Source organism: Narcine bancroftii, chromosome 1 (genome assembly GCF_036971445.1).
Source record: "Narcine bancroftii isolate sNarBan1 chromosome 1, sNarBan1.hap1, whole genome shotgun sequence".
Taxonomy (NCBI): domain Eukaryota; kingdom Metazoa; phylum Chordata; class Chondrichthyes; order Torpediniformes; family Narcinidae; genus Narcine; species Narcine bancroftii.
The window spans coordinates 456,033,123-456,053,292 of NC_091469.1; the positions used below are offsets into that span (position 1 = coordinate 456,033,123).

At 37.4% G+C, this 20,170-nt stretch overlaps 1 protein-coding gene across 8 annotated transcripts in view; it reads right to left on the reverse strand.

Moving 5' to 3' along the window:
* Positions 1 to 20,170, reverse strand: part of mllt10 (MLLT10 histone lysine methyltransferase DOT1L cofactor) — a 458,751-nt gene that overhangs the window by 433,631 nt on the left and 4,950 nt on the right. For 7 of the 8 annotated variants that reach the window (XM_069914651.1, XM_069914639.1, XM_069914641.1 and 4 more), the window contains exons 2-3: positions 17,757 to 17,836; positions 16,461 to 16,515 (exon numbers count right to left, since the gene is read on the reverse strand). In XM_069914651.1, the coding sequence (XP_069770752.1) occupies positions 16,461 to 16,515; positions 17,757 to 17,836 (135 nt within the window). Of the gene's footprint in view, positions 1 to 16,460; positions 16,516 to 17,756; positions 17,837 to 20,170 lie in introns of those variants that run through there. The other variant, XM_069914645.1, reaches the window with a different exon arrangement.

Here is a 20,170-nt window from a genome sequence, read left to right on the forward strand (position 1 = left end):
CGCTCTAATTTCCTTATTTCTGCCTCCCTCCTTTCTTAAATAGCAGAACTACATTTGAGACCTTGCAATCCTCCGGAACCATGCCAGTCTATCGATTTCTGGAAAATCAATTCCAATGCCTCCAGAGTCTCCAAAGTCACCTCCTTCAGAACCTGTGGGTGCACCTCATTGGACCCGGGAAACATCTACCTTCAGTCCATTCAGCTTACTAAACACCATCTTTCGAGTAATCCTGACTGTATAATTCTATTCCTTGAGATCTCTGACTCTCAGGTATATTGCTATTGTCCTCTTCAGTGAGGACTGACGCAAAGTATTCTTTTAGTTTGTCTCCTATCTCTTTGTTACGCATTATAATTTCTCCAGCTTCATTTTCAATTGGTCCTATATCTACCCATCTTTCTTCTACTCTTTATACATTTAAAAAAACTCTTAGTATCCTTTTGTATGTTATTTGTCAACTTCCTTTCATAATTCATCTTTTCTTTCCTAATAACTTTCTTAGTTTCTTTTAAGTTTTTAAAAAGTTTCCCAGTCCTGTTTTTCCACTATTTTTTGCTTCCTTGTATTACCTGGACTTTTATTATTGCCGTAACCTCTCGTTAGCCATATTTGTGCCATTTTTCCATTCATAATTTTCCTTTTTCTTGGAACATGTGCTTTTTTTTTTATTTCTTGTAGAAATATCCAATTCTACTCTGCCATCCCTCCATCTAGCTTACTTTTCCAGTCAACTTGGGCCAGTTCCTCTCTCATACCACTGTAATTCCCTTTGTTCCAGTGAAATATTGACACATCTGATATCAGCTTTAGCTTTTCAAATTTGAAACTGAACTCTATCTTGTTATGGTCACTACTTCCAAATGATCCTATCAGATCAGCAATAATTGGAGTTTCTGCCAAAAAAATGAGGGAAGTGCAGGACAGGTATATAGCAAAATGAAAGTTGTGAATAGAAAAAAATAGATAATTATGGCTGACGAGGGTGTAAAGCCAAAGTAAAAGCAAAGGAGAGGGCACACAAGGAAGCAAAAATTAGTGGGAAGATAGAGGACTGGGAAACTTATAAAAACTTAGAGACGGCCACTAGGAAGGAAAAGTGAAATTATTAAAGGAGGTTAGCAAATAATATCAAAAAGAATTCTAAAAGCTTTTTTAAGAATATAAAGAGCAAAAGAGAGACAAGAGTAGACACAGGTCCATTAGAAAATGACGCTGGAGAGATTGTAATGGGAGACCAGTAGATTGCAGAGAAGCTAAATGAATATTTTAGATCAGTCTTCATGGTAGAAAACATTAGTAGCTTACCAGACTTTCAAAGGTTTCTAGGAAGTGAAGTGAATGCTGTCAAGATCGCAAGAGAGAAGCTAAATGGTCTAAGGGTAGATAAGTCTCCCGGACCAAATGGAAAGCATCCTCGAGTTCCGAAGGGAGTTGCAGCAGATATTGTGGAGGCATTGGTAATGATCTTCTAGGAATCAATGGATTCTGGCATAGCTCCAAGGAATGGAGAACTGCAAATATCACTCTGCTGTTTAAGAAGGGAAGGAGGCAGCAGAAAGGAAACTATCGACCGATTAGTCTGACACCGTTGATTGGGAAGATGTTGAAATCAATTATCAAATATGAGGTAACAGAGTACCTTGAGGAGCATCACAAGGTAGGTCTGCCGACATGATTTCCTTAAAGGAAAATCATGCCTGACAAACCTACAATTTTTTTTAAGGAGAAAACAAAACAGGATAGGCAGGGGAGAAGTAGTAGATGTTGTGTACTTGGACTTTCAACAGGCCTTTGACAAGAAGAGAGCCCATGAAATTACAGGAAGGATACTCGCATGGGTAGAGCATTGGTTAATAGGCAGAAAACAGAGAGTGGGAATAAGGAAATCCTATTCAGGTTGGTTTCCTGTTACTAGTGATGTCCCGCAGGGGTCAGTGTTGGGAATGCTTCTTTTAACATTGTATACAAATTATTTGGATTATGGAATAGATACCCCTATGGCTAAATTTTCAGATGACACCAAAATAGGTGGTGGAGCTGATGGTGTTGAGGACAAGGAAAGGCTGTAGAGAGACTTGGATAGATTAGGAGAATGGGCAAAGAGATGGCAAATGAAATACAATGTTGGGAAGTGTACAGACATACACTTTGGTACAAGAAATAGATGGACTATTATTTATATGGGGAGAAAATTCAAAATTCAGAGGTGCAAAGGGACTTGGGAGTCCTCGTCCAGGATACCCTAATGGTTAACCTCCAGGTTGAGTCGGCTGTGAAGAAAGCGAATGCAACGTTGGCATTGATTTCTAGAGGAATAGCATACAAGATCAGGGTTGTAATGATGAGACTCTATGGGGTGCTAGCGAGACTTCACTTGGAAGTACTGTGTACAGTTTAGGGTGCCTTATTTGAGAAAGGATGTGCTAGCATTGGAGAGTATTCAGAGATTTACTAGAATGATGCCAGGAATCAAAGGGTCAGCATATGTGGAACATTTGTCAGCTCTTGGACTGTACTCGGAATACAGAAGTATGAAGGGGAACCTCAGTGACATTTCAAGAAAGGCCAGGACACAATAGATGTGACAAAGTCATTTCCCATGGTAAGAGAGTCTAGGACAAGAAGCCACAATTTCAGGATAAAAGGGCGTCAATTTAAAACAGAAATGCAGAGAAATTTCTTTAGCCAGAGAGTCGTGAGTCAGTGGAATTTGTTGCCAAAGGTGACAGTGGAAACAAGGTTGCTGGGTGTATTTAACACAGAAATTGACAGGTATTTGATTAGTCAGGGTATCAAGGGTTATGGGGAGAAGGCTGGGGGGTTGGGTTAAGTGATAAGGATGTGGGCAAGTGCCTGAACACAATGGCCATTTTTCTTATACCTTGATGGTGGGCTCAAACCCAAAACGATGATTATGTATTGCATCTGTATTTTTGCTATATAAAATGCACTGTTTGACCTGCTGAGTTTCTCCAGCATTGTGTTTTTACTTCAATCACTAGGTCTTTAAACTGGGGCTGCTCAGGACCCAAGTATCCTACCCGTGTAGCGGGCTCCTGCAGCCCCTTACACACTGGACCCTAAATTGCCCAGTTGATTGACGACTGGGAAATTTAAGGGTGCTCCTACCCTTCGCTGAAGCAGTGAGTGACATGTCACGCACTCACCGCGTCGCAGGAGGCTCCACAGGGAATCCCCTGTTCCCTGTGTTGGCCTCCAAAAGTTAAGTGGCCGGGGCAGGCACAGAATCAGAGCAGGGTACTGTCCGGGCAGGGGCGAGAGTGGAGTTGGAACACTGTCAGAGCCGGGGGAGGAATACGGAGTTGTAGCTGGGGGAGAACTCTGTCGGGTCAGCAGGGAGGGGGATTATGAGAAAGGAAGATGGCCATTGCATGCAAGCGCTGATGTCATTTTCTATCTGGTAGCCATAGGCCTCTTACAAATTAACCAGCAGCAGTTACACAGTGCGTGTACACGGGTAGACCATCCACCACAGAGATGGTTTTCCTATCCGCGCATTTTTTTTAAATTCTACCCACCAATTGGCCTGTACACAGGTAGATAACCTGGAAAATTGACAGGTTAAACTCATGTGACAATCCAATTTGTAAACCCCTATTTGTCTCTGCAATGATGGCCTTACCTCCCTCAGGGCAGATAGAGATACTGCTGCTTCTGGCAGTGCTCCAGGAGAGAGTCTGTGCATTTGCATGAGTGAGAACTGGTGAAAAAATGTCTCCTTTGAAAAGATATTCACAGAGATAGAGTGCCTGACTGTGAAATGCAGACCTTCTACCAGCCAAGGAAATTCACAGCCACGCTGATTGCCGAGGTTTACTATCCACCTTTGACAAATAAGAGTAAATCAATGAAGGAGATTTACGGTGCCATCTGCAAAGCAGACGTCTTGCCCTGACTACTGCATTATTGTAGCTGGCAACTTCAACACTCCTCCGTGTATCTGGATTCTAGACTTTCTAAACTGAAAGACCACGGTCTATCTGGGTTGTTAGGACATCGTGCAACATCACACTGAACAATGAAGCACCTCAAGGCGGTGTCCTCAGTCTTCTGTTCACACTACTGATCCACGATTGCAATGACAGATCCAGGTCCAACAGAGTAATCAAGTTTGCAGGTGCCTAATCAGCAAAAAAACCGACGATTCGAAATACAAAGTGATGGAAAATCTCATGAAATGGTGCAATAACAACAACCTGAGTTTCAACATGGACAAGACAAAAGAGATGATTGTGGACTTCAGGAGGACCAGGAACAACCATCCTCCACTACACATTAATCGCTCAGTAGTGGAAAGCACTAAGTTCCTTGGAGTCCACTTCAAAAGTAACCTAGGCTTGCCAGACAACATTTTCTCATTTGTGAGGAAGGCAAAACAGTAAATGCACTTCCTTAGAAGGCTGAGGTAGACAAAGCTACCGGTCACCATTCTGTCAACTTTCTACAGTAGCTCAATTGGCTGCCTCCTGGCCAGTGTGGTATGGTTGCTGTACAGCATCAGATTCCGGAGACAGAGAGGATTAATAAGGTCACCCTTTGATTATTTAAAGAGGGCTCACAAAATCAGGGAGGACCCCTATCAAACCGGATGCAATATCATATCAGAGTCAGAACAGCCTGAGGAACAGCTTCCCACAGGCAGTGAGCTGCTGAATGACTGCTAAAACAACAATCTCCATGACTCTACTATTTGTTAAGAATATTTATTTTAATATATGTACCGTGTATCTGCATCATTTGTCTTCATGTTCGTTAAGTCTGTATGTGTATTTTGCACTGTTCTACACCATGGACCGGATACTGTTTCATCGGGTTGTACTGGTACAATCAGATGACAAATAAACTGGACATTTCTGAAAACCGCTCTTGAGCCATTACGTTGAGGCAACTGTGAAGGTGACACACCAACGACTACTTTCTGAGGAGTCTTAAAAGATTTGGCATGTCATCGAATACACTATCAAACTTTTACTTCTACACTTTCACTGTAGAAAGTAATCTGACGGATGCATCAGAGCTTGGTTTGGCAATAAAAGTGCTCAGGAATGCGGAAGGCTCCAAAAGTAAACAAACAAACTCAGGTCCATCACAGGCTCAAGAAGGCAGCCATCATCACCCTGTTCACAATCTCTTCTCATAGCTACTTTCTGACATTGTACAAAGTAATGACAATAAACTCATTATCAAATCTTGCTGTTGTCCAGACGACTTCCCACTTCAAGGGATGCAGATCACATTGTGTCAAACTAGGATTACCATTAAAACCCAAACCATATCATATTTATTCTTATGCTGTAACACACAAGGACACTGCTTATATATAAACAAGCATCCAGTTTAATAAGCCCATAAAGTAGGAAGTCCACATACAAACCAAAATGTTTCCCACGTTCACAAAATTACAAGACAGCTCAGAACACATCATTGCAGAAGCCCTCCTTTTGCTTTCATTTACTTTGAAAAAACCAATTTTGCAATACTATCATGAAGCCTTCACAATTTAGTTCGATGTTGTCCTAACATTGTACTATAATTTCAAGGCAGTTTTTTAGATTTAAAATGTGAGAAATAGGTGCAGGAGTAGGCCATCAGGCTTGCTCCATCATTCAATAAGACTGTGGCTGATCTGACCGTGGTCTCTAATTCAATTACTCACCTTTTCCCTATAACCATTAATTTCCCTAATCTATCGGTCTTAAATTCATGAAATGAGGCAATCTCCACTGCTTCCTTGGGCAGAAACTTCCACAGATTCACTACTCTCCTCAGGAGTTCTTTTTCATTTATCTACTCCCTTAAATTTTGAGGTTGTCCGTCTCGTCTTACCTGTCAGTGAAAACAGCCTTCCTGCTTCTATCAAAGCTATCCTTCAATTATTTTAAAATGTCTCTATACAATCTCTCTCATCTTTCTAAACTTGGATATCATCCCAAGCTACTGGGAGGCAAAGGCTCATAGGCCAGGTATAAATGTGCTGCAGGTATAAATTTAAAATTTAAAATCTCTCCAGTTAAGAAAGTTATTTCAAAAAAATCAACCTCGTGAACTGTCTCCAAAGTTAGTATATTCTTTTTCAAGCAAGACCACAACTGCATGCAGCACTCCAAGTGTGATCTCACTAGTATCCAAAACAGTTGCAACAGATCGTCTTTGCTCTTAAATTCAACCCTTCTTGCAATGAAGGCCAACATCCCATTTGACTTCTCGATTACCTATTGCACCTGCAAATTTGTATTTTTTTTTTAAAAGACATACAACATTGTAACAGGGCATTTTGGCCCACGAGTCCACGCCACCCAATCTACACCCAATTAGCCTTGGTGCTTTTCAAATGCTGGGAGGAAACCGGAGCCCCTAGAGAAACCTACACAAACACAGGGAGACCGTACAAACTCCTTACAGACAGTGTGGGATTCGAACCCAAGTCCCGATCGCAAGCTCTCTAAAAGCTTTGCGCTAACCACTAAGCCAACCAAGCCACCCTTATTTGCAATTCATGCACAATGCCTCCAAGGTCTCCTTGCTCAACAACATGCTGTAATTTTCACCATTTAGAAAACACTCTTTCCAAAGTGGATGCATTTCCCAATGTTGTTCGCCATCTGCAAGATCCTTGCCCATTTGTTTAACCTATCTCTACTGAACTGCTGACTCTGTCCTCAACACAATTTGCTTTTCCATTCAACTTAGTGTCATCTTCAAATTTAGATACGCTACACTTGGTGTCCAACTCCTAATCATTCATGAATATTGTGAACAGTCATGGATGCAGCATTAACCCAATTACCAACCAGAGAAAAATGCATATCCCAACTCGTCCATTGGTTAACTAATCCTCTATCCATTCCAAATCGTGGCCACCAACTCCATGCATCCTCATCTCATGCAGATTTTTTTTTAAATTTTTCACAACTATGAACCATACTAACCAAAATACACACAAACATTTCCCTCTTGAATATACACAGTGTCATTTTCTCCCCTTTTTCCCCTCCCTTCTTCCCTCCAAACCCATTAAACGTTCAACATATACAATAAACCCATTAAACAATGTCATCACACAATGAAAATAAACAAGAAAAATGTGTCATCTACTTTTACACACTGGGTCAGTTCATTTCATCTTCTTCTCATTCTATCATATTAGGGGGTGGAGGTCCACGGTTGGCCCTCTCTGTTGTGTTCCATGTACGGTTCCCAAATTTGTTCAAATAATTTGACTTTATTTTTTAAATTATATGTTATTTTTTCCAATGGAATACATTTATTCATTTCCATGTACCATTGCTGTACTCTCAGGCTCTCTTCTGATTTCCAAGTTGACATCATACATTTTTTTGCTACAGCTAAGGCTATCATAATAAATCTTTCTTGCGCTTCATCCAGTTTGAGGCCTAATTCTTTACTTCTTACATTACTTAGAAGAAAGATCTCTGGATTGTTTGGTATGTTGCTTTTTGTGATTTTATTTAATACCTGATTTAGATCTTCCCAAAACTTTTTCATTTTCTCACATGCCCAAATTGCATGTACTGTTGTTCCTGTTTCCTTCTTACAGTGAAAACATCTATCTGATACTGTTGGGTCCCATTTATTTAACTTTTGGGGCGTGACCAATTATATTATATCATGCGTAACCCCATGTTTATTATATTTCTCATAGTTCCGCAGCATAGCTTTTCCCATATTTCATTTTTTTATCTTTATGTTTAGATCTTGTTCCCACTTTTGTTTGGGTTTACATCTTATTTCATTATTTTCTTTCTCTTGCAGCTTGATGTACATGTTTGTTATAAATCTTTTAATTATCATTGTGTCTGTAATCACATATTCAAAGCTGCTTCCTTCTGGTAATCTCAGTCTGCTTCCCAGTTTGTCCTTTAAGTAGGTTTTCAGTTGGTGGTATGCAAACATTGTACCGTGAGTTATTCCATATTTGTACTTCATTTGTTCAAATGATAATAAATTATTTCCCAAAAAACAATTTTCTATTCTTTTAATCCCTTTTCTCTCCCATTCTCTAAAGGAAAGGTTATCTATTGTGAAAGGGATTAGTTGATTTTGCGTCAATAATAATTTTGGAAGTTGGTAATTTGTTTTTTCCTTTCAGGAATGAATCTTCTTCCAAATGTTGAGCAGATGGTGCAGTAGTGGTGAACTTATATATTGCACCAGTTTTTCATCCCACTTATAAAGTATAAGTTTTGGTACCTTCTCCCCTATTATATCTAGCTCTATCCTGGTCCAATCTGGATTTTCCCTTGTTTGATAAAAATCTGATAGATATCTTAATTGTGCTGCTCTATAATAATTCTTAAAGTTTGGTAGCTGCAAACCACCTTGTTTGTACCATTCTGTTAATTTATCTAGCGCTATCCTTGGTTTCATGCAGAAATTTTTGACTCACTTTCTCAAACACCTTCTGGGAATCTATGTATACTTACTCCCTCTTATCCAATGCCACTAAGTCAGTTAAGTAGGATCTGCCCTTCCTGAATCCATGCCGCATCTGCTTGATGGAACAATTTCTATCCAGATCTCTTGCTATTTCTTCCTTAATGACATCTCAAACAATTTTCCCAACCAAGCTAACTGGCCAATAGTTACCTGCCTTTTGTCTCTACTTTTTTTTCCCAACAGTGGAGTTAATTTGGCCTATTGCTTTCCTGCCTTAGTAGGTTTATCCAACAAACAAGCTCCCTGAATAAAAACTCTTTAACGTCCTTGTTTAAAATGAATGTGGTTTATAAGCCACTGCTTTCTTCTGTCATGTATTTATATTAAACCTCTCATAATTAAAAAAAAACAGCAATTCAGTATCTTACAACAATTCAAGAATGCAAAACAAAAACTCAACTTTATTACCAGAAACCAATGACAACTGGAAAGGGACTAGAGCATAATTTAGATTTGATTCCCATTTAAAATATTTTTAAAGTTATTTCAATATTCAATCTTACATGTAGCAAACTGAACAAGCACTATTTATTCTATCCTTCAAACATATACAGTAATCTAACAAACCACATGGAGGAGGAAAAAATTCACAGAAACTAGTTCACATGCAAACAACCACTAGATGGAGTTCACTTAAAAATCACTGTCTTAAAATATGAAAATAATGTGTAAAGCAGTATACCATTCATATCCAAGTACAGGACAACTTCGATTATCCAAAATCAGATGCTTGGAATACTCATTTATCCTAAATTCTTTTAAAATTTCAGATAAATGATGATATCCTAATCAAATCAGAAATTCTCATTTATCCAAAAAATTTTCAGAGACAAAAATTCATCCGACATGAAATTAGAACAACGATTGTCCTCGTTTCAGGTAATTCCCTCCCCTCTCTCATTCCATTTCTTTTTTACCTTCCCCAATTGAATTTCTCTCAACTCTCCATCTCAAACTGCTGCTGCTGCCTCCCACTCATAAGCAGTCGGAAGAATCCCTTGCCCAGCATCATCAAGGAGTGCAGCCTCGGGGGGAGTCACGTGATGGAGTAGTGGCCGGACGGTGAACTCCAGCCCTCTCCAGAAAAGTCGGGAAAAACAAGAGAAAATACAAAGGCACAGAAATACAAGTTAAAGAAAAGTGAATATAAAGGTGGAAAGAAGATGGAGACAAAAGGAGAAAAATCAAAATCAACGGAAAGAAGAGAGGAAGAGAAGACAACGGAGGAAAAAGGTGAAGGCCTTACCTGTCCGAAGAGGCCCGCTGTGGAGAGAAGACCCCACTACCTCAGGTCGGTAGAAAGAGAACTACAACAATGGCTCACAGAGCCGAGTAAAAGTGCGCAACCGCGCATGCGCGACTCCTCGCGCATGCGCGATGCGCATACAAAAAAACACACCGACGGGAGGGGGGACCAGCTGGGGAGTCGATCTCCACAGCCGGCAACGACAGCTGCAGAACACCTGCAGCAAGAAGAGACCACAGAAGACAATGGAAACAAGAAAGAAGAGGAGGAAAGGGCAGCAAAGAAACAACAGATGGTCAACCTAGAGGAAGAAGAAGAGGAAGAGGAAGAGTACAGGGAAATAGAAGAAGAAAAGATAGGCAAGGTAAAGGAGGTACTTGCTCTTGTTAGAGGATACATGGAGTCATTTAAAGAATGGCAAACACAGGAATTCAATGATTTAAGAAGAAGAATAAACAACACAGAAAAGAAAAGAAATAAAATGGATATGACCTTAACAGAAATGGGGAAAAAAATGGACAAGATGGAAGAACGGGCAATAGCAGCAGAAATGGAGGTAGAAGACTTAAAAAAGAAATTGGAGGAATCTAATAAAAAAACTAAAGAGACACAAGAATTACTAGCCCAAAAAATAGATATAATGGAAAATTATAACAGAAGAAATAACATAAAGATAGTGGGCCTTAAGGAAGATGTAGAAGGCAAGAATATGAGGGAGTTTATAAAAGAATGGATCCCTAAGGCCCTAGGATGTCCAGAACTACAGCAAGAAATGGAAATAGAAAGGGCACATAGAGCATTGGCCCCTAAACCACAACCACAACAAAAACCAAGATCTATTGTAGTAAAATTCCTAAGATATACTACAAGAGAAAAGGTACTGGAGAAGACAATGGAAAAAGTAAGAGAGGGCAACAAACCACTGGAGTATAAAGGGCAAAAAATCTTCATTTATCCAGATATAAGCTTTGAACTCCTAAAGAAGAGAAAAGAGTTCAATGCAGCAAAAGCGATTTTATGGAAGAAAGGATATAAATTTACACTGAAGCATCCTGCGGTATTGAAAATATTTATTCCAGGACAACAAAACAGACTATTCTCGGATCCAGAAGAAGCACGAAAATTTGCAGAACAATTACAAAAATAGACTGAGGGATGAAGACGGGTAATGAGAGCAAAAATTATCACGATTGATATGTATGTGGGTAAAGACAAAAATAGACTGAGGGATGAAGACGGGTAAGGAGGGTAAAAATGACCACGATTGATATGTATGCGGGTAAAGAGGTATAAGAGTGAATAGAGACAATGGGCATATGTGAAAGTATCTGTAATTAGAGGAAAACATAGAAAGTATAGACAAGAATTAATAAGGGAAGGTAATGGAATAGAGAGAATAAGGAGGGAACTAAAAGAGTGACCTTTGTGACATATAAAAAACGAAATCTTTTCTGGGGGGGGCTGGGTGGGGGGAAAAGAGCGGTCACTGCAAAATCAGTTGACGCTTGCGAGTGGATTCGCAAATCCAAATGGAGAGGGGAGATGTGGTTGTCCGACAAGGGATAAAGGGCAACTCAGGAGGGGAAGGGGAGATTGGGGATAAAGAAGATAGAAATAGGAGAATAAGGAAAATGTTGGATGTTGTAGGAATGTTGTCTGGTAAAGAGTTGAAAATAAGAAAACAGAAATGGAAAAGGAGGAAAGGTAATGATGGAAAAACGGAAAGAGAAGATAAACAAAATATAAAATGGCTACGCTGAACTATATGACTCTAAATATTAATGGAATACATAACCAAATTAAAAGGAAGAAACTACTAAATTTACTGAAAAAGGAAAAAATAGATATAGCATTTGTCCAAGAAACACATTTAACTGAATTGGAGCACAAGAAATTAAAGAGAGATTGGGTAGGACATGTAACAGCAGCATCGTATAATTCAAAAGGAAGAGGAGTGGCTATATTAATTAGCAAAAATGTGCCATTTAAAATAGAAGAGGAAATAATAGATCCAGCAGGGAGATATGTTATGATAAAATGTCAGATATATTCAGAGCTTTGGAATCTACTTAATATATATTCACCTAACGAAGAAGATCAAAAGTTTATGCAAGATATCTTTTTGAAGGTAGCTAATACGCAAGGGAACATACTAATAGGAGGGGATTTCAATCTGAATTTGGATCCAAATATGGATAAAACGGGGAAAAAAATTAACAGGAAGAACAAAGTAACCAAATTTATAATTAAATCAATGCAAGAAATGAAACTTGTGGACATATGGAGGAAACAAAACCCAAAAGAAAAGGAATACTCATACTACTCGACTAGACATAAAACATACTCAAGGATAGACCTATTCCTGTTATCAGCCCACATACAAGGGAGAGTTAGGAAAACGGAATATAAAGCTAGACTATTATCGGACCACTCACCCCTGTTATTGGCAATAGAGCTAGAAGACATCCCTCCAAGAATGTATAGATGGAGATTAAACCCCATGCTACTTAAAAGACAGGATTTTAGAGAATTTATTGAAAAACAATTAAAAATGTACTTTGAAGTAAATACGGAATCAGTGGAAGATAAGTTTATACTATGGGACGCAATGAAAGCATTCATTAGAGGGCAAATAATAAGTTATGCAACCAAGATGAAGAAGGACTATAATCAGGAAACAGAGCAGTTGGAAAGGGAAATAATAAACATAGAAAAAAAATTAGCAATAAAGGAAGATACAACCAAAAGAAGAGAATTGGCGGATAAAAAAATAAAATATGAAACATTACAAACATATAAGGTGGAGAAGAATATAATGAAGACAAAACAGAAATATTATGAACTAGGGGAAAAAACACACAAAATCCTAGCATGGCAGCTTAAGACAGAGCAAACTAAGAAAATGGTATTGGCAACAAGGAAAAAAGACAAACAAATTACATATAATCCAAAAGAAATTAAGGAAAACTTCAGAGAATTCTATGAACAATAATACCGAACCGAAAACGAAGGGAAAGAAGGGAAAATAGATGAATTTTTGACTAAAATTGAACTACCAAAACTACAAATAGAGGAACAAAATAAATTAACAGAACCATTTGGAACAGTAGAAATACAAGAGATAATAAAAAATTTACCAAATAATAAGACACCAGGAGAGGATGGACTCCCAATAGAATTCTACAAAACATTTAAAGACCTAATAATACCGCCCCTCCTGGATGTAATCAACCAGATTGATGAGACACAAAACTTACCAGATTCATGTAAAACAGCAATAATTACAGTGATACTAAAACAAGGGAAAGATCCACTCTCACCAGCGTCATATAGACCAATATCTTTGCTAAACACAGATTATAAGATAATAGCTAAACTATTAGCGAACAGATTAGCAGAACAGGTACCGAAAATGGTAAATTTAGACCAAACTGGATTTATCAAAAAAAGACGCACAACAGACAATATTTGTAAATTTATTAACTTAATTCATGCAGTAGAAGGAAATAAAGCACCGGCAGTAGCAGTTGCTTTAGACGCAGAGAAGGCCTTCGACAGAGTAGAATGGAATTACTTGTTCAAAGTATTGCAAAAATTCAGTTTACCGGAGAAGTATATTAATTGGATTAAAGCATTATATAAGGGACCGTTAGCGAAAGTGACAGTAAATGGACATGTATCAAAGCAATTTAACTTAAGCAGGTCAACGCGGCAGGGATGCCCACTATCACCATTATTGTTTGCGCTAGCTATAGAACCACTAGCAGAATCGATAAGAAGAGATAAGAATATAAAAGGAATAAAAATAAAAGACAGGGAATATAAAATCAGTCTGTTTGCGGATGATGTGATAGTGTACTTAACAGAACCAGAACTATCAATAAAAGAACTATATAAGAAATTGAAGGAATATGGAGAAGTGTCGGGATACAAGATAAACGTAAATAAAAGTGAAGCAATGCCTATGAATAACGCGGATTTCTCAAAATTTAAGGAGGAATCCCCATTCAGATGGCAAACGCAGGCAATAAGATACCTAGGTGTGCAAATAAACAAAAATCTAGGCCAATTATATAAACTCAATTACAATCCACTAATGAAAAAATTACAGGACGATTTAGAGCATTGGAAAGAGCTACCACTAACACTGATAGGAAGGATAAACTGTATTAAAATGAACATTTTTCCAAGGATACTATACTTATTTCAGGCATTGCCAATACAACTGACAGAAAAATTCTTCAAAGAGTTAAAGAAAATAATAAGGAGATTTTTATGGAGAGGGGGGAAACCGAGGATAGCACTAGACAAATTAACAGAATGGTATAAACAAGGAGGCTTACAATTGCCAAACTTCAAAAATTATTATAGAGCCGCACAATTAAGGTACCTATCAGATTTTTATCAAACAAGGGAAAAACCAGACTGGACGAGACTAGAATTAGATAAAATAGGGGAAAAGATACCTGAACACATATTATATAAATGGGACGAAAAATTGGTACAACATAGAACTTCTCCAGTATTACACCATCTCCTCAATATATGGAAGAAGATTCATGTAGAAAGAAATAAAATAAATTACCAAATACCAAAACTAATATTGACGCAAAATAAGCTACTCCCTTTTACAATAGACAACCTTGCCTTTAGAAAATGGGAAAAAAAAGGGATTAAAAGAATAGAAAATTGTTTTTCAGGAAGTAGATTCTTATCCTTTGAACAAATGAGAGATAAGTACAATATAACGGGAGATACAGCGCTGGCATATTACCAACTGAGATCCTACTTGAAAGATAAATTAGGAAGCAACTTGAGTTTACCAGAGGGAAGTAACCTTGAATATGTGATTACAGATACAATGTTAATCAAAAGATTTATAAAAAATATGTATATTAAACTGCAAGAAAAGGAAAATGAGGAAACAAATGGTAAAACTAAACAAAAATGGGAACAAGATTTAAATATAAAGATAAAAAAGGAAACATGGGAGAAGTTATGCTCTGGAACGATGAGAAATACAATAAATACGAGGCTGCGTATGATACAATATAATTGGTTACACAGACTATACATTACACCGCAAAAGTTAAATAAATGGGACCCAACAGTATCTGATAGATGTTTTCGATGTAAAAAAGAAAGGGGAACAACAATTCATGCAATCTGGACATGTGAGAGAGTAGAAAAATTTTGGGATGATCTCAATCAGATATTAAATAAAATAACAGAAAACAATATACCAAAGAATCCAGAGATCTTTCTCCTAAGTAACATAAAAAATAAAGAATTTGGAATTGACTTGGAGGATGCACAAAAAAGATTTGTTAAGATAGCCCTAGCTGTAGCAAAAAAATGTATTATGTCAACCTGGAAATTGGAAGATAATTTGAAAATACAACAATGGTATATAGAAATGAATAAATGTATTCCATTAGAAAAAATAACATATAGTTTAAGAAATAATATTGAAATATTCGAACAAGTATGGGAGCCTTACATTAAATACAATAGCGAAAACCTACCGGGAACAAACATTACCTAAGTTGATGGAAGGAGAAGAGAAGAAAAGAATGGACTCAGTAGAATTTCTGGTGTATTTTTGTTGAATGACAACATTGTCTAACTGAATTAATGCAACCTAGATTGTATAACTAAAATGGATGAGAGGGGGGGGGGGATGGGGGGGTGGCTTGGGAGGAGGGAGGGGGGAGAGAGAAAAAGTCACTGTAAATGTGTGGAAAAGAAAAAGTGTATATCATGGCTATTGTGATTTATGGTGTGAAAAATAAAAAATTTAAAAAAAAAAAAAAAAAAAGGAGTGCAGCCTCCTGGTCAGGAGTGGGATCTCAGGCTCAATGGCATTCCCTCCCCTCCCTCCTCTCCCCTTCCCCCTTGGCTCAGCAGAGCTCCCCGACATAAATTCTGAACCCTCCCTTCAGCCTAGTACCACACACCCCAGTATGCATGTGTGGTAGCGTAAGGGAGGATTCGGAGTCTGGACTCCAGTGTCAGGAGCTCCAGTGACCAGGGAGACAGGAGCCCACTGACCTGCCAGTAAATGTTCCCACGTGCCCGGAAGGCCTCTCCAGGGATCAACAGCAGTATTGGGCTCGTGTCGGGGATCAGCTACGGTTGGGAAGTCTCGGTGATTGGTGGCAGCCACCATTTTTTTTGGAGGGAATTAAACATTATTTTAATGCTTTAAAAAGCCTTCCTTTGTTCTTTGTTGTTTAAACATTGATACAAGTGATTTGCTGTTGCTACTGGGCTGCTTTTTTTAAATGACCAGTTCTCCAAAAAAACATTTATCCAAAATAGGCCCAGTCCCGATCATTTTGGATAATCGGAGTTGTACTGTATAATCACATTTGTCACTTTATTAGATATTAACAGTAGGATCTATGGAGAGGCAGCAACTTTCAAAAGCAGCCAATAGTCCTAACAACCAAGCCATATTTGTATGTATCTGTACACTTCCAACTTCAAAACAATTTTCCATAGCTCTCATCAACAAATAGTGAAATTCAAATTTGAATGTGATTAACATTCAAATATATTTTCCTCACCCATTAAATTATGCTGTCCATTAAAATAAAGTGATTTAAAAATACTTCACACAGACAAACTAACCTATATTTTCATAATGAAACTCTGCACAATTTTTTTTAAAATCAAAAACACAAAATTGCCATAAAGCAGGATGATTTCATTATCATATAAACATACTTACCACAGTTATCAGTCCTCTTGAGAGCACCATCCTTGTGAGGGCAAAGTTCACATTTCTTGGAAAAAATAAAAATAGTTAAGTACTCTACTCCATACCACATGCAAACTAATGGCATTTATTGCCAAGCTTTACTGTTAGTGGAATTAATCAACACGAATTATATCACCTGTCATTTATTGATATTGGCTTCAATTCAATTGCCCAATCTCATACACTTCAATAACACCCTATTCAGTATGCAAACTGTTGTACATTAGCATGGTTCGCTGCGCTGTAAACGTCACTTGATTTAGCATTTCAAGTCCAAACACAAACATTGTACAAAGCACACAAGAAACGTTATACCAGAAATATTACAACTGAAATAAAATGTTCATTTTTTTCCATCCCAGACAAACTGCTGAAAACCAGTGACTGATCATATGCAGTTCCCATCCCCCACATTTACAGAACATAGCACCCGAATGGGATCGTTTGTCTGAAGACGCAAATAAGCACTCTGATCTCACAATCTCAGAATAATCAAAATTCAACCAGTTGAAATACGAAAAAGTAAAACAGAAGGCTACGACTAAAAATTGGATGTACTGTTTTTCTCTTTAAATACTAAAGTAGAACCACAAGTGAACATACACATCAGAAAACGTACTGAGAGCTCGATCCTTTGGTTTGGAATTTTTTTTAAAAACTCCCTCTTGCTGCCAAACTTAGTGATTGTCGCTCAAGCACTGCCCTGAATACTGCAAATAGCAGTATTTCTCATAGTCTTCCGCATATTTTATTTTCGTCACCTTGGGAGGCCGCTTATCATGCACTGAAAGCACAGCACGATGACGGCACTGAGCTTGCAATGTAATTGCTCGACCAATCGACACCAGACAACTGGGGAATTTAAAAAAATCTACATTCTCTGCAAACAGGCACGTGAGCAATAATAAAAAAAAAGGGGGAAGGGAGAGATCTCATCCAGCCATCTCAAACAGCTTTGTTAAGCCAGTGGATCATTTTGTCGTAGTGTTTTACAAAATGTGGCATTCGTTTGACTGCAGAGCTATTCTTTTGCTATTATCAGGCTATTTGAAATTAGAACACAATCCATTTTAAAACAAAAACAAACAACTGCTGACAATAGCATTAAAGCATTACAATTTCTATTCAGCCAAATTTTCAAAATCTGAGATACCATCATGAACATTAAAACCAAAACTGTTCATTCTAGAAATGTGAATTAAGTAAATGTGTGGCAAAACATTTGAATATATTTTGGAGACATACTTAAAGCATTGTAAGACTTACCACTCTGGCAGCTCTCTCTTGTGATTCACATTTTCGACAAAACCATGGTCCAGTGGGTACTTGCACAATGCCATAACATGCTGAAATTGCAAGGGCAAAAAAAATCTTAAGACAACATCGATGCAATTAAAAAGCTAATTGTAGTGAAGTTCAGATTAAATATTTTTTTCTGTGAAATATTTGCCTTTCTTTTGTAGGTTACTCTTTGCCTTATGGCAGGCAAAAGTTAACGATAGCATGTATGTTCCCTGAGATAAAGGCAGCCTAAGGAAAAACTTATTGACTTGCTGTACAGTTTCATGATGATTATATTTTGTAAGGACTGTTAATTCATATCTTCGTTCCCCAACCACATATTTTACTACCAGCAATTGGTTAATGAATAACAAAAATTGTAGATGAATTTACTTGAAGCAAATTTACACCAAATTCACATATAACCATTATTTTTACAGCCTACATTAAGTTTAGACTAAACCTTAAGCTCTTATTCAAAATTATTTTTGTCAATTAAATAAATTGTCCTAAATTCATACAGTGAATCTGCCATGAGTATTGTGCATTTTTCTCTCAGAATAGTGACATTCAAGCCAAATTACACAAAATATAGGGTTCATATTAACACAATTTATACATCAAATTATTTTGAAACTAATGCAGTAAAAATGTCCATTTAAAGTTTATTTGAAACAATGTGCATAGGGAGAAGCCCTCATATTTAATGATAACAGACTGGTTGCAACTTTAATTGGTTTCAAAATTAAATAAGCTTCTCTTCAAAAAGATCTTAAGAGAATTTTCCTCAGCTTCACTGGTCTTAATTCACTCAAATACAAGATAAACAATGTATTTTCTTAGCTTTTTCATTTTTAAAAAAGATAGCTTGTGAGAGGAAAAAACAATCATTTCACAAAATATACATTTTTCTAATTATTGACATGTGCAAGTTAGAAATAAATTCCATTAGGTTTAAAACACCACTGGACCAACTTGGTACATATACCCTTCTTGCAGACCATAGAACACTACAGCGCAGAAACAGGCCCTTTGTCTGTGCCAAACAATTATTCTTTCTTTTTCAATTAACATTGAAATTTCACATCCAAAAATAGAGTACATACGGATATATCATTTCATCAAAGGTACCACACATTTTAATCAAACCAAATATATTATATTGATATTTTGTTATAAAAAAGGAAAATCTAAACCCACTACCAAGAAAGAAGCTGTTTGGTCAAAACAAAAACTATTCTTATCAATGATAAATTACCTCATTGGTCAATAGTTCTACCTTCATAACAAATCAAAAATCATAAAAGTACAGTACACCTCCAATTATCCAAAATTATGTCGGATAAACTGTTTTTTTTTTGGAAAACTGGTCATTTTTTGAAAAAATACAGCCCAGTAGCTATGGCAAATCACATGTATCAGTGTTTAAACAAAAAACAAACAACAAGGGAAGGCTTTTAAAGTATTAAAATGATGTTTAATTCTCACCAAAAAAAAAATGCAGGTCGTCGCCGATCACCAACACCTCCCCACCAAAGCCCTGCTAGTGCCAGCAGCCCAACGTCCCTGATGCTGCTGGGAGCCTGACATCCCCGCTCAGTTCTGCTCTGAAAAAATTTCCAATAAATGAGGATTTCTGATTTGTTTTGAATATCCTCATTTATCCAAAATTTTTTAAGATTTCAGATAATCTGATTTTGGATAATCAAAAAGGGTCCCCAACTTGACTGAAAATTTGAATTCAAATCAGAAATTGAGCATCTAATCTTCTCTAAATTTAAACATGACATCATGTAGCCATTGAGCATGATTAGGCAGGGTAACATCCCTCCATCTGAGCAACACTGCCCACCTACCCATAAGAGAAATAATAAAAGTTAATACATGTAGCTCAGATGCCGTTCAAGTTATGCCACTCTCTCCAATAATACCAAATAAAGCAGTTAAGGGATTAGGTTTAAAATTAACTTTAAAAAGTGCAGAGAGTTTCAAATACTTTGTTCCAATATTTCTCAAGACTCTGACACGTCCAGAACATATGAATTAATGAAACTTCTCCATTGTTGCATTTATCACAATGAGGAGATACATCTGCATAAAAATTAGATAGTTTGACTTTGGACATGTGAGCCCCATGGACCACTTTAAATTGTCGGAGAGAGTGGCGGGCACATAAAGAGGTACTAACCAATTTAAAAATTACATTCAGTCAGAATTTATCTTTCCTGCAGCTAGGTGACCAAACTGAACACAATTCTCAAAATGTGGCCTCACCAATGTTTTGTATAACTTCACCATAACATCCTAACTGGCCAACATGCCAAAAGCTCTCTTTATGACCATATCTACCTGTGAGCCTCTTTCAAGTAGTCCCAAATCTTTCTTCCCAGATTTACTGT